Source organism: Fringilla coelebs (genome assembly GCF_963513975.1).
Source record: "Fringilla coelebs genome assembly, chromosome: 9".
Classification (NCBI taxonomy): Eukaryota; Metazoa; Chordata; class Aves; order Passeriformes; family Fringillidae; genus Fringilla; species Fringilla coelebs.
In genome coordinates, this window is record NC_140067.1 from 8,981,004 (window position 1) to 9,000,783 (window position 19,780).

At 45.7% G+C, this 19,780-nt stretch overlaps 1 protein-coding gene across 3 annotated transcripts in view; it reads left to right on the forward strand.

Annotated features, from left to right (window-relative positions):
• Window positions 1-19,780, forward strand: part of LOC311156751 (phosphatidylinositol 3-kinase regulatory subunit gamma) — a gene marked incomplete at its 5' end in the record, with an annotated part of 70,988 nt that overhangs the window by 41,507 nt on the left and 9,701 nt on the right. For 2 of the 3 annotated variants that reach the window (XM_084210974.1, XM_084210975.1), the window contains one exon: window positions 18,710-18,821. In XM_084210974.1, coding sequence (XP_084067100.1) covers window positions 18,710-18,821 — 112 coding nt within the window. Of the gene's footprint in view, window positions 1-2,921; window positions 3,534-18,709; window positions 18,822-19,780 lie in introns of those variants that run through there. The other variant, XM_084210976.1, reaches the window with a different exon arrangement.

The following is a 19,780-nucleotide window of genomic DNA, read 5'->3' on the forward strand; positions in this document are numbered from 1 at the left end:
AGCACTCCCAGACCTTGAGCAGTTTTGTCTCTGCTCTCCAATGCTCAGACCTTGTGCCTGTGGGAAAGGCACAGGCAGAGGGGGTTTAGCAGTGTGTAAGGCAGCAGATGTGCCTCCCTCTCCCCCCTGGGCACACACATGCACACCATGCTCATCCCTGGTGCAAGGCAGGCAGTGTGGTAGGAAAGGGAGCACCCCCTATGTATGTTTTGGGAGCCAAGCAATCTTGGGTAAATTATAAGCACAGTTTTGAGAAATAAAAACACATTAATATTCTGTTCTCTCAAGGCATTATCCTACTGTTTACCATTACACACAATCCTCTGCCTTAAATTGCATCTTTGATTAAAGCAGCAATGAGAGAAACCAGTGCTAATAACAAAATGTATTCTGCTTTAAATCACTAAAGTGAAAACATCAATAAGCTGTAACCATCAGTGCCGCCATGAAAATGAAGGCAACCACCATGGGAAACAGCAAGGATGAAATCCACTTTGCCAGCATAAAAGCCAAGTAATTAGGTCTTATGTGGGTGGAACTTATAATGAGGTGCAGGAAGGGGGAAAATGAATTTCAACCTGAGTCTGCCTCCTTCCCCCTCTCTGCCACAGCTGCTAATCTAAGTTTGGGGGCTGCCATAGGGACCACAGCCCCAGTTTTCAGCTCTGCAGGGCCTGCAAAGCAGGATCCACTTCTGCACCTCCACCCATGCCCGATCCTTGTGGGACGCCCCACACTTTGCCAGTGGGCAGCTGATGGCTTGGGCACAAAGCACGAAGTTAAATTTCACTGGGGGAGCCAGCTGTGCTTCCAAGGAGGGCATTTCCCTTTGAAGAAGCTGGAGCTGATACATGGTATCAGCTCAATAATTTAATTTAAAAATTAGAAAAAGGAATCATATCTGGTTATCATGGATTAATCAGAGTTTGTGGATGGGTTTATAAAATTAATTTATGTGCAGTGAGTGACTTGAATCAAAGCCCTGTGCTCTTCTGCAGCCATCCATCCCTCAAGGAGCTCTGTTCCTGGAGCAGGCTGCTCTAAATTGCTTGCTGTGGAAGTTGTGATACATCAGCAAACTTCAGATCTTTCCTCACACTCTTCCATCGGGTACAGCCTTTCAGTTATTCAATGTCACAGTCACCCTAAGGTTCAGCCAAGCCAGAAGGGTGTTTTCAGGAGCTGCTACCTAATGCCAGAGCAGGACAAATTATTTGCCACTTGCTCTTCTATGCTTTGAAGTGCAAATAAAGCAGACAACTTCAGTGCTGGGTTTTCCAACCTTCCCTGAGATCTCCACAGCAGATGAAGGTGTTGTCCATCCCTGTGCCTCTGACACTAGCTGGGAGTCTCGGGAAAGGACTTTTCCTTAATTTCTCAGCAGCAGCCTTTCTTAAAGGATGATGCTTCGCCGCGCCAAATCCGAGGCTGAGTGCCGAGCTGGCTGCACTTCTGCCTCCCGCCGGTGCCTGCGGGCTGTGGCCGCCCATCGGGATGTGGCTGAACAGGCAGGCTGAGGTTCCATTTCAGGTGTGTTTGCAGCTCAGACTTATCCCAAACCTGGTGACAGACAGACATGCAGTTTGGTGCCTTTTCCTGTGGTTTTTGGTTTTGGTTTCCCCCCCCTCCCCGCTGGTTATGTCACTAGAAAGCGCGTCGGGTTTTTCTCGCGGCTCACACTCGCTAGGTACGGTGCCCTCTGAGATGGGCAGGTTATTACGTCGATTACGTGGCTCACACAGCAGGCAGCTGCCGGGGCCCTGCAGAGGGAGGAGAGGCAGTGCTTGTGGCCAGTGCAGCGGCTGAGGGGTCAGCCAGGACAGGCTCCCGCCGGGGATGTGGCCAGCGGCTCTACCTGCACAGGACACCTGTACCCGGGTCTCCCACATCCCCACACGGCGGCCGGCCCGGGCTGGAGGGTGGCCGGTAGCCCCGGCGCTGCGCCGCACCGGCTCGGGGCGGGGACAGCCCCGCCGGCGGTGTGGACAGGAGGGGTTCCCCCAGGGCCAGCGCTGGGGCCGGCGGTGTCGGGGAGCTGCCCGGCCGGCATGCGGGGCCGGCATGCGGGTCCGAGTCACCCCGCGCCCCCCGAACCCCGCTCTCGCCTCAGCGCTCGCCTTCCTTTGTCCCGCTTAGTAACCGGCGCTCGAGGCCAATCGCCATCGAGCCGGCCGGCCCCGCCGCGCGCTGATTGGCTGGGCCGCCCGCAGCCCTCTGCCAATCCCGGCGCTCGCTGCTCCCTCAGACAAAGGCAGCAGCTCTGGCAACTGCGCTCCGCTCCCCCCGCCCCCCGCGCGTGCTCCGCGGCAGCGGCCCCTTGGCGGCCGGCCAGCCCGGAGACCTACCACCGCCACCGCGCGCCTCAGCACGGGGGAAGCACTGCGAAAGAGCGTCGAGAAAAGTGATGAAAGCGAGACGGATAAAAGCTAGAAAAGGGGGAAATCAGACTTTTGTTCTGTGCTAAGCCTTCTATGTGGGTCTGCCTCTGCGGCGCGAAGAGGCATATTCCCCCTTTCTGTCTTTTTTTTTTTGTCCACCCCTCTCTCCGCCTCGTGGAAGCGCCCGCACACACACACACCCCCGTTCACCTCCAAGGGGTTAAAGATCCGGCGCGAAGCCCCGCCCCCTAGCGCCGGGGGGGCGTGGCCCGGTCCCCGGCAAGAGGCGGGTGGCGGCGGCCGGGCTCCTCAGAGCCGCTTAAAATGTCACCGAGCGCGGCCGCCCCGAGCCCGGCCCCGCCGCCCGCCGCCGCCGCCGCCGCCCACCATCGCCCCGTGCCGCCAGCAGGGCACGGCGGGCCCCGCCGCGGGCCGCCCGCCCGCCGCTGAGCCCCGCGCACCCAGCCCCGCCGGCGCGCACTGCACCGCGGGCACAGCGCCGCCCGCGCCGCTCGGGCTCCGCGCCCGCCCGTATTGTTGCCCGCCGCCGCTGCCTCCTTTCTCGTCCTCCGCCGGCGGAAAGAATTCATCCAGAGACTGAAATCGCCCCTTTTTATCCGCTGCTTCCCACCATCCCCCGGCTTTCCTGTGGGGGGCTTGTTTGGCTTGTCTTTTAAAAATACCCCGAAAACGGCGATTTTTAAAAAGAATTCAAGAAAGTGGCTTTTCTGTGGAAAGGTGTCTTTTTAAACAAAAAGAAGCACTCTCTCTATATATTATTATATATATTGCTACCTACCTTTAGTTCCTGTAGGGCAGCTGCTGAGGTGACTTGCGTGGAGGCTATTTTTTTTAAGTTTAATTTTGCGATTTTTAATTTTTTTTAGAAGCGTTATTTTACAGCGAGGTGAATTCTTCTCGGCTTTTTTTTTTCTTTTTCTTTTTTTTATCCCCCCCCACACGTTTTTTTTTTTTTTTTCCCACCTCTCGATTAAAAGCCGAGCTATCCAACCTCTTATTTCTAACCCTGCCGGGACTTGGCTGTCGCGATGTACAACACGTTGTGGGATATGGACCGCGATGACACGGACTGGAGGGAAGTGATGATGCCCTATTCCACTGAGCTGATATTTTACATTGAAATGGACCCTCCAGGTAGGGAGCCGAAGCCTGCGAGCTGGCCCCGCACCCCTGGCAGCGGGTCGGGGACTGCCGTCCATCCCTGCCCTCCCTCCTCCTGCAGACTTTTCCCTTTTAAAATGAGAGGGGGAGGGGGGATGAAAATTAATATCTCTAGTTAAACTTTGTCTAAACTTCCCAGGGACTTGAGCTCGATGTCTCCTGTGCAAAAGTATTTTAATACTGGGGGTTTTTTTGTGGGGGAGGTGGGAGGAGAAGAGCAATTTATGGTGACTTTTGGGAGATGGAAGGAGGCAGGAGGAGGGGAGCTGCTCGCAGCCCCTCTCCCGTGTCTCCTTTTTTGAAAACCTTTATTGAAAAGCGTATATTTTGGCTGTATTCGCTCCTAGAGGAGCGCTTTTATTATCCTCTTTACCTGTGTGCCTTTATGTGCCTGTAACACTTTGATGGTGGTGATTTACCCACCTCCATTCAGTTCCAGTTTAATCGCTTTTACAGTCTCCAAGACCCTTTTCTCCCCAGCTCTCTTCCAGCAGTGACGGATGAGGTGTGTGCTGTCGCTGGGTTTCGGTGATGGGGGGATAATACTTGGGAACGGGCTGGAATCCATCCCTGGGGGCACAGTTACTTTGATAACACTTAATAACCTTGTTCAAAAGGATTTGATCCACTTTTTCTTCCCTCCCCCCTCCATGGATTGCTAGTGCTGAAAATAGGGGAATGCATTATCCCTTGCTTGCCTGAAGTTTTTAGATGGGGCAGAAAGTTTCTTTTGTGTCTGAGGTGGGAGGGAAGGCTTGTGAGGAGGAGAGGTTGAATCTTTCTTTAGTAAATGAATTAAAGTAAGCATAAATGGGTACTGGTGAAACTGTATCTATACCTGTAAGGGTCAAACAGGCTGAAGCAGTAAGGTAATTGAAGGGCCTTTATCTTCTCAGGTCTCTGATCTGTACAGCCAGAAGGTACAGTAAAATATGCACCAAAACTCTTAGCCTGCAGAGAAATTGATAGCAAATAAGTAATTCCAAGTGCTGTCTTTTATGGGGCACGTACTTTCAGAATGTGCTTTTCAACCTGTGCCCGAATCGTGGCATGTATCTGCAAATGTGGTTTGTTCTCTTTGTTTCAGCACAGTGAGCTGTATTTTTCTCTCTGGAGGTATGTGGTACTTTAATTAAAGCAGGAGGAGGTGATCGTCCTCAGATTTTTAGATCTCAAGGACCTGTACTTGCTTCTTTTGGTAATTCTGGCACTTTAAAAATTGGACAGGTCTCTCATACACACAGCACTGGCCACTACTCATTAAATTCTTGCATAGCTGACACTACCTATTTTTAGATGTTACTCCTGAAAGCCTAAAGTTCAGTCAAATCACTTTGCTTCTGTGAATTTTAAAGGATATCTTTCTTGTAAATGCTTTTGATTTTTAACTATTCACGAGGTAAGTATTTGTGTGTGCTTGTATCAAATGAACAAAAACCCAAGTCCCATTGTAGGTGACTTAAAGCAATTAGTGTGGGGCTTTTATTTAAAAAGAAAAAAAAATATAAAGCCCCTTGAATGACTTAGTTCAAGGAGGCTGCTAAAAGGGACTGGACAAAATGAACTGGTTAGAAAACAACTTTCCAGTGTTTCTGTAAGAATTTGGCCATGCAAAAGTCTTACAGAGCTGTTCAAAGTTTACATTAAGAAGCAGCTCTTCTATCATTAGTAATGCCAATGCTTCCATCACTGGAGCCCTCTTGTCAGGGATCAAGGATCTGCACAGTCCAAACACCCGTTAGCAAAAGGACTTCATGTTACAGGCTGATCCCTGAAGTGTTCAGTAACTTTATCTTTCATATTTTTAAACTGGACAAGGCAGAGCTGGAAATGATGCATGGGATAATCCCCATGTGTATGTCCTGATTTCGTGGAACTGCAACTTTTAAATTGCAGGGGGAGGGAGGGAGAGTGTGGCAGAGGGGGTTCTGCTTTCTCCTGTCCGGAGGCAGGGTGGGAAGGCATTTTCTGGCCTGGGATGGTAGGTCATCCCTAAGGGGAGTGTGGAGGAATCTATTTGGAAGGCTTAAACACTCGGCGTGCCTTGGGATAAAGTCACTGCCTTTGCACCCGGTAACAACCACAGCTCCATTTGGCCCGCTTCCAACAAAAATTTGTGAAGATTTTTCGGCGCAGCGTTCCCGGCGCGGTGGCCGGAGCTCCTGGGAGGCTGAGTGGTGGCAGCACTTGGGAGCGGCGGTGTGCAGCATCCCGGGCTGGGGTGTGCAGCCCCCCGAGGGCAGCGGTGTGCAGCATCCCGGGCTGGGGTGTGCAGCCCCCCGAGAGCAGCAGTGTGAGCATCCCGAGCTGGGGTGTGCAGCCCCCCGGGAGCAGCGGTGTGCAGCATCCCGGGCTGGGGCATGCAGCCCCCGGAGCAGCAGTGTGCAGCATCCCGGGCTGGGGTATGCAGCATCCCGAGCTGGGGTGTGCAGCCCCCCCAGAGCAGCGGTGTGCAGCCCCCCGAGAGCAGCAGTGTGCAGCATCCCGGGCTGGGGTGTGCAGCATCCCGGGCTGGGGTGTGCAGTCCTCCCCAGAGCAGCGGTGTGCAGCCCCGCTGCCTCGGCAGCCGGAGCGCTCCTTTGTTCCCACAACTTGAGCCGAGACATCCCCGGTTGGGTTTTGTGCCGCAGCACCGGGCACTGGCGGATCCCGGGAGCCGAGTGTCTGGGCTCACGCATGACTGCCCCTGATTACATTTTACTGCGTCTAAACTTGAGGCAGAAGACAAAAGCAAGGTGAACATAATGTGCGGTGTCACCCGTAACCTCCGAGCCGAGGGTGGGGATACTGTTTCTCGTTAAGGACCAGTAGACCTTTAATTTATCTTGGCAGGCTGTGTTAATACCCACCTTAGCCTTGCCCAATAATAATGCAGAAATAAAATCTGGTGATGGCAGGCAGCCTGCAGCGCAGCCGGAGCTTCTGTCAGGCCTCAGTGCACCTGCACCAGCTTATCAGTGTGCTTGTGTTTGCTGTTCGGGCTGTAGGTGTAAATGGATGTTCAGAGCAGTCCTGGAGCCTCTCTGCTACAAGGTTTGCTCTAAAGTTCAGAAATAAAAGTAATAATGCCTCTCTCTCACTTTTTTCTCGACTTGAGCAGACGCTGTCCGGTAACAAGGAGCTGCAAGCTTTCTGCTAGGCTTTAACCCATCCTAAACGTAGGAGTTGGGACAGTTTTCCCAAACAGAGAGGTGGAACTAGGGATGCAGCTCTGCCAGCCTCACAAAGCATAGTTTAGAGCAGTACAACTAACACAGGAACCACAGTGGTGACAACCAGAAGGGTGACTCCTGTTACCTCATGCTTTTTCCTCCTGCTTTCGTTTTATTTTGCATTTATACATGCATCACTGGCATAAGGGAGGATCTCTTTATGGCACATAATACTACATACAACCAGAAACTTTCAATATCTAAAAACACAAATGGGGCCATCACTTGCATATAGCTAACATAACAGCTTCTCAACTGATGGATTAAGTTAGAGTATTGTTGCTGTAGCAGCATCATGTGCTGGCTCTGGCATTAGGAAACTGTCAGGGGTTCACTCATATGTTTGTTGTTGCTGTGGATCTTGCTATGTGAAAAGACAAAAAAATAGGTTCTGGGTTGAATTTAATTTATTTGACAACATGGTTCAGGTCTGCAAAAAGTTGTTACTGCCAGAAGTTTTTGAACAGAGGATGTCAAATTGTCTGCAAAAGTTACCAGAGTATCTAAAGCACAACTACCGATGTATTGCCTCACTTTTACTTAGAAGGGCTAAGTAATGTCTTTCCCTCTGTAGATCTGGGATACATTATCAGTTGTGTTGGTGATAAAATGTGTAATCACTGAATACATTTTGTCACAGTTGGATGAAAATCAGTAAGAGTGGTCCGCTGGGATTTCTGATACAGATGTCAGCAAAGATATTTGGCTCAACTACAAATTAGAGGTTGGTTTCCTTTGTGTGGGTTATGAAGAAAACCACAAGTTTAAGGCAGGCTTCCTAATGCAGAATGGGCTCTGTCTATGAGCAGATAGTACAATAACTCTTTGACCTAAAGCTATATGGAAGCTACCTGATTGAACCCTGAAATATGACTAACTACATTTATAACTTGATCCAGCCGTCTTTTTCAAGAACAGCACTTTGCCTTGCCTCATATGCTGTAACAATGCTGTTGCTACAAAATCTTTCTATAGTTAAGCAGGGGGAGCAATAATTTGTGGGCTACTTAGTTTAGGCAGCACTGCCAGTGTATGAGTAAGATAAGTATTCCAAGTATTCAAGGGAAAGACTGTATTTATTCATTATAGTTTCCAGTCTCATATATAATTTGACAACCCTTATTTTAGGGGAGCTATACTGTAATTGTAATTTGGAAAACACAGGGTTCTGAGCTCAAGGGCAGTGTTTACGGGGATACAGGTGTGCTGTATCATTCTCAGTGTTACAATGGAAACTGAATGTGGCTTCTCAGATTGGGTTTGTGGTACACAGTAGCCAGATGTAGGTGAACACTTCCTGTCTATGCCTGACTAGTTTTCCAGTGGGAGAACAGATGCAAATTTGAATAGCATTGTCAGTGTTGTCCTTCAGCTTATCTGACTCCAGAAGCTTATCAAAGAAAAGTTCTGTTCTTGCACATCTTAAAAAAAAAATAAAAATAGTCCTGCTAGTGCATGTATTCAAAACAACCGCACTGTAGCTTCAACTGTCTTTTTTTGCAAATTTAAGTCTTGCTGGAAATTGTATTTCAAAAAAATTAGATGTTTGGGATTGAGAGTTTCCCTGTTACAGAAGGGAAGTTTGTGCAGGCTGATTTGGGGTAGAGCAGGGAGTAAACAAGGCTCAGTCACTGTATTCTGCATATCTGGGAAAATTATTTGGATTGGAGTCTGCTTCTATGAGGGCAGTGGTGTGAAATGCTTCTATTCTGCTCTTGTTTCACCTAGAGTTCTCTACTGGCCTTTTTATTTAATGACTTCTGTAACCATTCTTTTATTTCTGATTGCATTTTTAGGCTTGCTTTTGCATTCCTTGCATTTCATTTTCTTTTTGATGGCTCTAACTGTTAAAGAATATCACTCATCAGCTTTCAATTAAATACATGACCACAAAAATAGCATCATTAATAGAAAGTGAAATGCTGTTATGCTTGAGATGAGAGAGCCTGCCTTAAAAGGCTGACATTTGTGTTTATTACTAGGTTTTCAGTTTATGTAGAAATAGTTGGGGAGGCAGAACTTGCTAAAAGGAGTTTTTCAGCTCTGTGTTCTTAAAGCTGTAGGTTTATGCAAACTAAAATACGAGGGAACATTCTGAGAAGAAACAAAGCTCACCTATGTGTGTTTTTGCAGCAAATGTTATTTCTGCAGTTGTTGTTACAAACACTTTTGTGTATTGTGTGATTCCTGTACCTGACAGGAGTTAATCACGGTGTTCCTTCTGTCTCACATGGTTAAAAGGAGAAGACTCTTCCTGGAGTTTTCTGTGGGACTGTTGCTTTCCCACGCAGCAGAGCTGTCTTCTGTCTTTGCCATTGCCTGCATGATTATCTTATTCCAGACTGAAGCTGTTTGTGCTTATCTTTGCTCTACAGCTTGGGAAAACAGAGGCATAGCTGGTCATACACATCTGCACCCAGGACTGAACGCAGTTGGGTGCCTTACATCACCTCATCTTGGTTGTTTAGTGAGTCACTTTTTGGGCAGAGAGCTAGAGAAGAATAAAGAATACTTTTATCAGCATGCCCTGTGTGTTTTAAAGCTTAGGCTTTATTATTGTCAGAAAGACTGTTAACTGTGTTGAAACAGTTTGCTGTAAAACTTCAGTCCCATTAAAGCAATAGGCGTGTTCTAGCTGGATTTTTTGGAAAACTCATTTTTGTAAAGTAGGTTGCTGAGTAATGCTTAAGGAACAATCTCTGCTCATGTACTAAGTGCCCCTATGGAAATGAGTCAGATTGTCTTTTTTTCTTCTGCTTTTTATCTCATTTCTTCTGACAGGTTAAAGTCTGTACAATAGCTAAGTAAGCAAGAATTCACTTCTCCACATAATATAAACTACAGCAATGAGCTGGTGCTGGGTCCCCTAACAGTGTGAGGGGATGTAACTTCTTTAGAAGATATTTTCATTGTCCTTCATGTTTGCTGTGTCCTCCACTCAACAGACGAAGATTCTGCAATGTTCCAGTGAATATATTCCAGTATCTTAAGTTTTTCTAGTTCTGAAGAAAAGTGTCTGTACACAGGGAGCTTTACAAGGATTCATATAGTACAAAAAAAAAAAAAAAAAAAGGCAATGTGCAGGTGGTGTCTCTGGTAGCCCTTTCCAAAAAGGACTCCAGCTGCCCTGCTGAACACCAACCAGCTGCCTGGTGAATCCTGGTGCCGAAGCACAATGAGCTCTGAAGCTTTCCTGTGGCTGAACAGGATCCAGGGTCTTCACTGGCTTTGAGTGCAGCAGCACACTCAAGATGGATGCCTTCCATGCAGAGCACTTTGAAAAAGGAGATGAAATACTTCAGCTGCTTCAGCCTGTGACTGCTTCCAGCATTCACCCAGACTCTACCAGTTTTTGTGATTTTAGTGGTAGTTCATAGCAATGTTACTTCTAAAAGCAGATATTCCTGAAGATGACAAACAGTTACCTAGAAATGGCTTCAAAAAGCATCAAATTTCCCTGCACAAAAATTGGTGGGTTTGGAAGAATTATAAAAACACCAATGTAGTCCTTAATACAGTTTGTTCCTTTGCTACAGAATAACTTGACTTTTGGTTCAGTGTCACTTTGTGACTTCTGTACTTCAGGTTAGTTTTCTTCTTCCAAACTTTCCTTTCATAACTGCTAATAATCCTTTCCTTTTATTAACTGCTGCTTACTCTCTGTTCGTTTCTTCCTCTAACCCTTGAAAGAAGAACACTAGAGCCGTTTTATAGGTTTTTACCTTCTGTAGCCTCTGTCTCTGGAGTCCCTAAAATTTAATGCTGCGCACAATCATATTTTCTTTTGGAGGAATTCTTTCCTTCCTTGCATGCCCCCCCTTAAAAAACCCCTGAACAAAACAGCTGCTGCAATGGAGTTCAAGAAAATTTGCTGTAATGGGGGGAACTAGTCTCACTGTTGGCATGTGGGGCTTTTTAGGTGTGAGCAGTAGGGCTTGCACTCAACACCTGTCCCAGGAAAATGCTGTAGAGATAAAATGGATGAGAAGTTCATTGACAATATTGAATTTGAGCCTGTAAATTCTGTCTGTTACAACCTGAATTTGTACGCTGCAATTGAATTTCCCAGGCTGTATTTGTGTGCTGTGTTCCAGTACTCCTGCTGCTCTGCCCTGTGTAGTTGTCCTGGGGACATTGTCAGAATCTGCATCATTGCCCCTCGAGGAGCTGCTCCCAAGTGTCCAATTAGAAGTCTTTGGTGGTTTTGGCTTCATTGCCCTGATTCATCTCCTGTCTCCAAGAGTGCCTCTTGAAGGATACAAGGCAGCTTGAATCAATGAGATGAGTGTTTAAGATCCTTTCAGTTTTGAAGGGTACAGTACAGTCTCTCTGATAAGTTTTGGGGCAGTGAGAGAAGTCAAGCTGCTGCTCTGAAATGGATTTCATTAGAATACTTTGAAGATCACCATGTAATGAGTAAGGAGATAAAATCTGAGCATGAGCAATGGCCAGGCTTGACTCTTCCATGTCTGCTCTGAACCTCCCCTTCTGCTACAGGCACTGTGTGGGATCCCCCCCGTGGATTGGGACTTCTGCCTCAGTGGAGCTTCCTTCAAGATCAAGGTTCTTAAAAAAGATGGCTCATGACAAAGTGCACAACCGATTCCCTCTGAATACTTTTTTACCTTCAAATTTCTTCTGGAGTCTTGATTTAGAAATGCACCTTCTGATCTTGATTTAGATGGCTCACTCTGAGCAATTTAGGTGGTGTTGAAATATTTGTGCTTTGGAGCTAGAAAATGGTTTGACACAGCACAAGGACAGGTACTGTATGAGGAACAATTTTACATACTGCTCTGAAAGATTGGAGCTCATGGTAAGCTGAAATAAAATGCTGCTTATAGCAGCAAGAATCATATGCATTTGCAGCTGTATTATTATTTCTAAATAGCCTCTTGTGCAGCAAACTTCTCAGTAGCACCAGTTATTTCTGTGAACTGGATCCCCTGTGAGGTTTGTACCTGACATGTGGATGGATGATTAGTCTTTGAAATACCTCAGGGAAACAGCCCTGAGCTGTTTTCATTTAAATTATTTATTATTTAAAATTAGTTATTATTTAAAAGATATTTTTCTTTTGGCTTTGGTATGTCTCCTAGCCATAGCTGGCACTGCTAGGGCCTGACTTCATTCCCTCTCTTCTACAATGAAAAGCCAGTTCTTCGTTCTCAATCACTGTAGTTCTTTCTTATTCTGAATTTTGTGTTTTCCTTGCTCTTGTCAAAAAATCTGTTCCCGCATAGTGACCAAAGAGTACTTTTAATAGTGTTCTGAAGACTCTGCCTGTGGAGGAGTAGAAAACATGCTCTGGTGTTTCTTCTGTGAAGGCAGATGAGGAGCTGCTTTACTTAGAAAGCAAAAAGGGAAAGTCCTTGCTCCTTGCACTTTATGTTTACTTTTGCTGTAGAGTCTTCTAGACCTGACATTTGATACTGTAAAGTACAATATTCTTGTTGAATATCTGAAATTTTCATGGCAATAAAACATCTGTCATGGACTTTCATCCAGAGTTGGCAAAAGCCTGGGCCTGCTGTTTATATAATAAAATTATTCCTTCCTTGTGCTAGCCAGGCATGTGACACTGGATAGTGATAATCTTTGAGTGATGAAACATGACAAAAGTTCTAAAACCTCTCCAGTTCATTAAGAGTGTGCTAATTATGCCTGGTAGGTGAAAGAGGACTTATCCTTTTTATCCTCCTCATGTTAATTTTGGGACAGTCACCTCAACCCTGTTGATCATGGAACCTCTGGCATTGCTGTAGCTTTGCAGCAGTTACTCTGGGCTCTGGGTTGGAAGGAAAACAATTTTTCTTTGGGCAATTAAAATAATTGGGAAGCTGAGGGATTTTTGGCTTTGCACCTTCATGCAAAGACTGGAATGAAGGGGAGGAGCTGTGTTTTGGTACAGAAGTCAGAGATACCCACGTCTTTTATCTGACTGTGAACATCTTCCATTTCTTATGTCTGAGCCCATGAAGTAATAGGGCTTGCAGAGTAGTGAGAGATGCTTTTGAAATGCCCAAAGGAATGCTCAATTTGATCCAGCCTCTTCACAGACTGTTGTTGCCCCCTGTTGTGCAGGTGCCCCAGAGCAGATAATATTTTAACCTGTGCAGTAGCTGTGGATGCTCATGAGGAACAGAGTGCAGCAGAAGCCTGTTGGGTTGTAGGAGGTGAAACAGTGATTGGGAGGTGTGGGAGAGGGCTGGATAGTTGGGGAGTTTTCAAACAAAACAGATCTTTATCAAAAAAGCCAATTAATAAAAACTGAAATATTTCTTAAAGGTGTTGTTTTTTATGAAAGTTCATAGAAACATAAGCAAAGCTATAATGGGAGTGTTTTCATTGGAAGCCTGCCTGGCCTTCTGCCAACTTGTCTGCTGTTTTCTGTAATGAGATATTGAAAGACTTCAATTCTTTGAATATGTCTTACTCCTTGGCATCTGGCCTATTTTGGGGGAGGAGGGTGAAAATGTGAGCATGCCTGAGGTTCTGTGGCCAGCAATAATTCCATCAAGGAGCTTCCTTCCCCGTTCCCAGAGCAGTTCTCTGTGCACATGAGCTGCCCTTTGAGGAAGGGCAGCTCCGAAGGGCGCCGGTGCTCAGCGCTCTGCAGAAGGGCTCTGGCAGGAGAGCTGAGATGTGGAGCTGCCAAAATCATTTACCTGCCCGTGCTGGGGAAGGAGCTGCTGTCAGCAGGTGTGCACAACCCTCCTCTGTGTCAGCTGGAAAACCTGTGCTTTTTTCACAGATAGCTTTGAGGGGTTCTCATGCAGCAGGGACAAGTGCAGGACTCCTGAGGGAGGGAAAGATTTTGAGGCTTTGCCTGAAATGTGCTAGAGAAATTGAGAAGAGTGCTTGAGAAATTGAGTAAGACGGCAGAGAGCAGTTAAAGATTGGGGTGAATTTTTCTTTTCAACAAAGCTAGCCTACATTTTCATTCCAAGTCTTCATCTATATCTCCAAAGGGAAAACCCTTCTCTCCTCAAGGACTATGTCATTAAAATGTTAGCTGGCCTAACCACAGATTACTTGCATGTTTCCATAGCAATGACACTTTGTAGAGCTTTATATTACAGTTTGCAGGGTATCTACTGTACATCAGCCTTTTTGAAGCTGAGTAACTGTCTTGGAAATCCTCTGATCTGTTTTCTGCTTGTCACAATGTAGAGAGAGAGTAGATTGAGAGCATCAGAAAGAAGGCTAGTAAACAAGCCCATGAAAGTGCTGAGGGACTTAAAATTGACTTTATCAGAGTACTTGGTAGTTGTGATTATTTGTAACAGTAAGGTAGATGTAATGCTGCATTTCAACCTGCTACACTCTTAAGTATATGGTTTGAAGCTCTTGGAAAATACTGGAAGAAATAAGTTGTGGAGCCATTCTTAGACTAGGTGGCATCTGCCTTCAAAGTGAAAATTAGAGTTTAATTAACTGGCAGGTTAATTTTGTATGCAAATACTGCAGCCAGAGAAGAAACAGCTGCTTGACTGGGTACTGCACGGGTTATAGCACTTGGATAACCGAGGCATTCCTCCCGTTTTCCTCCTGAATCAGTGCCACTGAAAACCCTCACACACAGGGCTCAGTGGCTCTCAGATCATGTAAACTTGTAAAATTTTTTATTCAAAACCTGACTGGGGAATGTGTGTATCTCATTGAAGTCACTGCCTACTCCACTGCAGTTAAATTGAGGACCAATATATCCCACGATTTTTTATGAGAGACTTTAAAAGAAACACGGCAGCGTTGGACTGCAGGCACTTGCCAGCTTTCCTGCCTGCCTGGGTGTTGGAGGCGCCTTGAATTTCAGAGAGTCAGCTCAGTTAAAGTCACAAGTCACCTTTTCAAAAAACAATTTTGCACAGTCAGGAAAGCACCCTGGGGCAGTACCTTTGGTAGAGCCCAGTCCATGGGCTCGTCTCTCCAGGGCCCTGCACAGCGGCTGTGGGAGCAGCTCCCTGGAGATTCCTGCTGGAAATGGCACGGCAGCGTTCAGCGCCTGACGTCAGCAACATCCCATCCCACGCCCGGCACACACTGGCTGCCATCCCTCTGCTCCATCACCAGCTCGCTTTTATTTCCCCCTTCTAAGTGACACTAAGCTTGGATTGGGATTTAGCTCAAGCTAGTCTGCCTGGGAAAGCTAGAAAGAGGGAAGTAGAGTTGCTGGAGAAATTAAAACCAGATCTGCCCATGAGTGCATGAGGGAGAGCCAGTCTGCTCTCATTGCCAGGCGGTCACCGAGGGCTGAACCTGATCTTTGGAATGTTCCCATGTGGGAGTGAAGGGTGCCACTGAGCTGTCACCTTTTGGTGTTTGGAAAGATCTCTGCTCTAAAGCTGTCCTAGAGACATGCTAGGGGAAGGATGGTTGTGTATCTGGTGCAAAGAGAAGGTTCTTTATTAGAACAGATAGATCTGTTGTGCTGCTAATCACTTCTGATCAGTGTTTCTCTCCCAGGAAAAAGGAGGCAAGAAACCATCAGGATCACTCACTTTAATCGGAGCTGGTTTTGAGATAAAGTAAAACTGTGCCTGTGGCTAGATCAGAATTGGACTCAGTGACATGGAAAGAAACACGGCTGCTCTTGAAAGCATTCCTGTTGACTTCAAGACAGTCTTATCTTACTTCATTCTAGGATTTTAGATCTCTAATATTCATTGAGTAAGGTATATAAAACTGAATTCTTTTGAATTTAAAATCAAAATCTGTGGACTCTTTGAGGCTTTCTGTAGCTTCTCATAGAAACAGCACAGGATTTCTCCTAGCAGGGTTGTCAGTATCTAGGTACTAAGCAAAAACTTCTTTAGGATGCCTCTCTTAGCAACCTCTTGGGCCAGCATTATGAGAGCAGCAGTGTGGTAGGTGCTGCTCTGTTGCAGTAGACTTGCCATGCCATTACAAAATATTCCCCTTTGTCATCACGGGGCTGGGCTGTGAGGCTTTTAAACTACCTTTGTGAGTGTTCTCCATTTGTGCAGACTAAAGTCTGTGGGCTGAGAGGGTAGCCAAGAAATGCTGAAATAGATGGGCATGCTGGCCTAAGGGATAAAGCAAGAGCAAGGGCCTGGTTCTGCATCCAGTACAGGGGAAAAGCTATTGTGACTCAAAGAGCTCAAAGCATTGAAAGTAAAGAATTAGATACATAGCTCTCTGGAAACAGGATCCACCCTTGCAAATAGTTTTGTATTTTTGAAATGTGCAAGCTATTAAAAAGCATTTTTCAAAAGTCTATTGTGTAAAGGACTGACTTCCATGAGTCAGGTTTTACAGGAACTGGTCCAAGCCTTATTCTTTTCCCTGAAAGAATTTCCTTCCAGTTTTCTTATAAAGAATGAAGTTCTGTAGGCAACGTCCTGATAGTGAGAACTGATATCTGCCTATTAATGGAAAGGAGAAACTCCCACCTGTAGTAGGGACACTTGGTGTAATGATTAGTGCTCTGAGTCCAGACTCCCATTCCTTACCTTTCTGGTCTTTGCTAGTTTGCTTTTCTGCACCCAGTGCTTTGGAGTGAGCCCTAACAAAGCTGCCAAATAATCCCACAGTGTATAAAGGAGCAAGACTTAATCTTACAAGGAGGGCTAGAGAAGTATTTAAGTATTCTAGAGAACACTTGAAAGCCCCTTCTGGAAAGCCCCTACTACAAGTGTAAAACAGGCTTTTTACACTGTAAAATAGCTTGAAGTTGTTGATATGTCCAGGCCTTAATTTGAAGGTCCCTTTGAAATAATTGCAGGTGCTGGTGCACTTTTCTAAGAACTCTCTGCACTCTTGTGTGTTTTGTAAAACCTAATATGCTTTTTGATGAGTCAGAGCCTACAAGAGATTCTGGAGTGAATCTGCAGGTTTTCTGACCTGAGATTTACTGTGACTCTGATGAGACACAGGACTGCTGTAGCTGTGATGTTGGGAGCAGGGAGGACCTGATGACATTTCCTAACTCAGGAACTCTGAATGAGGGAGATGGAACAGCACAGTGAATGCAATTGATTCCACAGGCTTAGCCTGGATATCTGTTCCTCTGACCCTGAATGGGGCTGGGAGCTTCAAGCCAAGTAGGGTTGGAGCCATGTCCTACTCTCAATGGTGCTTTGTGCAAATACTTGTGCACTACACAAACAACTGTAGTAGTTAGGCTAGGAATAACTGAAGCTTCCTAACCAGGAAGCTACTCCACTGAATCTGAAGGTTTTCACCTTCCTTTTACAACAAGACCTGTTATTGCCTCACTAGATGTGTGCACACCTGAAAGTTCCCAGCTCACCCCATAAAAAGAACCTGTATGCTCGGGTTTAGCGCTCGGTCCCGCAGAATGAATGCTGCTATCTGAATCAGGTGTTTGGTCAGCAACCCCAGGGTGCAAACGTCTGGGTCAAGGTTCACATTTAGTTTAGATTGGCTCAATTAAAGCATCTACTGGTTTGTCAGAGAACAGTGAAGTTACTGTGTTGGATATTCAGCATGAAATGGTATTTGGAGCTGCAGTTGGAAGGCTGTTTTCTCTTCTTTAATGTGGGAGGTGTGGCTCGGAGGTGAGCAGCTGGATGGTGCCAAGTAGCACACTTCTCAGTGCTAAGCCACTCCGTGCTGAAGCTGGAGATCAAAATCTTCTTTCTGCTGCCTTTATTTGTGTTCCTGTGTGTACCTGTGCATCTGAAAGATGGCTGTTGTCACTGTGTCAGGCCTGCTCGCTGGTGCCTGTGTAATCTGATGGCGAGGGCACAGGGCTGGGAGCAGATGTACAGGGTCTGACTTGGAAACATGCTAGCAGCAAATCAGTGTGTGTAGCTGCTTTCTTACTCTGAATGAGAATGTGACCTGTCCCTCCGTAAAGCACTCTCAGGAAATACCTAAAAAATGTTCTTTTTCAGTGGCAGTGTTCTTGATGAAGCATCCAGTCTTTGCAAAACAGGGGAGAGCATTCAGGACAGCTTTCCAGGAGAGAATGTATAATACATTTCTGCTCACAGACCAGTCTCTCCCAGTGCCTGAATGTGCCTGTGGCTGCTGCATTAACTGATTCAGGGCTTACAGTCAGGTCATGATAAAGTTGTTTGAGCAAAAACTGGCCAAACAGAAACAGCTTTGGTATCTCATATGCCCTTACATTGTGTTACCTATTTTGAGATGGAAGTAAAAGCCTGTTTGCCATGAATTCGGGATAGGGGAATTCTGGGCAGGCTTGCACCAGCCCTGCAGGTATGCAGTTCTGCCTGTCTGTTGGGCATCTGTAGCATCCCCTTTCCTGTGGTAAACACTTCAGCTTGCACTTCAGCAAAGCAGTGCAGGCACTCTAACAGTTACCTATCATCCCCTGTCCCCTTCCCTTATCACCTCATGTCCTGCAGTACTCAAAGAGTCCCAGTCTTAGCTCCAAACAGAAGCCTAAGTGACAAACCCAAGGTGAAACATGAACCTTGGGTGTGTGACAGATACAGCCCTGCCCAGCCACCACTGCTCTCTATCAGTGTTTTTCCCTCTGAAGAGTTCACCTGTTTGCTCTTGTGGGCTGGCTTCAGGGCTGCTGATGCCTGAGCAACTGGAGTTTTTCCATCGTGGTGCCCAGTGCTCTCCAGGCTGTGGCTTTCAAACACAATACACCTTTGTCATTTGTTCGGAGCTTTAGGCGGCACCTGCCCTTGTAGTCGTGCCTGCACCAGTCTTCTTTTAACAAAAACTCACATTTCCTCATACTCCTTACTTTTCCCCTCCCTCAAGCATTTGATACTAAAAAATCTCAGATCACAGTGAACAGTTGACTTCAGACTTGCTTTAAGATTACAAGTTCATTTGGTTTGAGAGAGCTTGAAAGCTGAGTTCAAGATGCACATTTTCTCTTGCTTTATTTTTTTTTCTGTAGTATTTCATTAACAGTTTAGTGATTATTTTCTCCTGTTTACCTTTTGTTAATCTGTTTTTCTTTTTCAGCTCTTCCTCCAAAGCCCCCCAAACCAATGACTCCAGTCAATACAAATGGAATAAAGGACAATTCCAGTTTCTCTCTGCAGGAAGCAGAGTGGTACTGGGGGGACATCTCAAGGTAAGCAATATTGCTAGAACATATTAATTAAAAGGTATTAATATATATTGTTAAAAGTACGATGAGCCTGCTAGAATTCAAGACAAAAAGAGCATGCCTACTTCAGGCAGCATTTTACTGGAAGGGAATGCTTTAGGACCATGCTTGACAAAGCATTTAAGTGAAAGTATTCAGCTAGATTCAGGATATTTAAGTTGTTGCTCTTCTGGTGCAGATATTGCCAGTCTTGGTGACAGTAATTTTTGAGTTTCTAAATTTGCCCACATATACAGTCTTTAAAAAGAAGATAAATGCTTCTGAATCTGATATTTAATAAAGTGTTGTAAACATGCAATCCTGGAATGCATGCAGTTCAGCAAGATTTCAGTATAAAAATAATACTTCAGGATAAAAGGATTTGCATTCCTATTTTTGGTTTCTTTAACGTTTGTTTAAAATTTCAGCTATATTAATTTCTATTACATGGTGATATGAAAAATAGCTCTTACAAATGTTAACCATCATCCAGCTATACTGAGCAGATGATAGAGACACATACCAAACAAATCAAGTTTTGCCTCTTAAGAAAACCCTCTTTTATGCACTTGAGAAAATAGATTGCTTGGGGTAGGTTCAGAAAATGAAAGACCTGTTTTTATATACTTAATTGCATACAAGAACTGAAATGTTCAGTCATCTCTTACTCTCTTTAGGCACTTCTGAAGAGTCTAGAATTTGGAGCTGTAAGAGGACAGGGGAGTGTGCTGGGAGTGTGATCAGGAATTGCTCAAAGTTGTGCACATAGTACTTTGAAGCACTCTGGCAGATAGAGGCATGCAGACTGTGTTTGCCACATGAGCTCACTGACGTTCTGAGAAGGGAAATAAAGCTTTCATATCTTTATTGTACCACCCTTATCTTTTTATAAAGCAAACCCTCATAGATCTTGCTTTTGAAGGGCCTTGGCAGAGATATTTTTC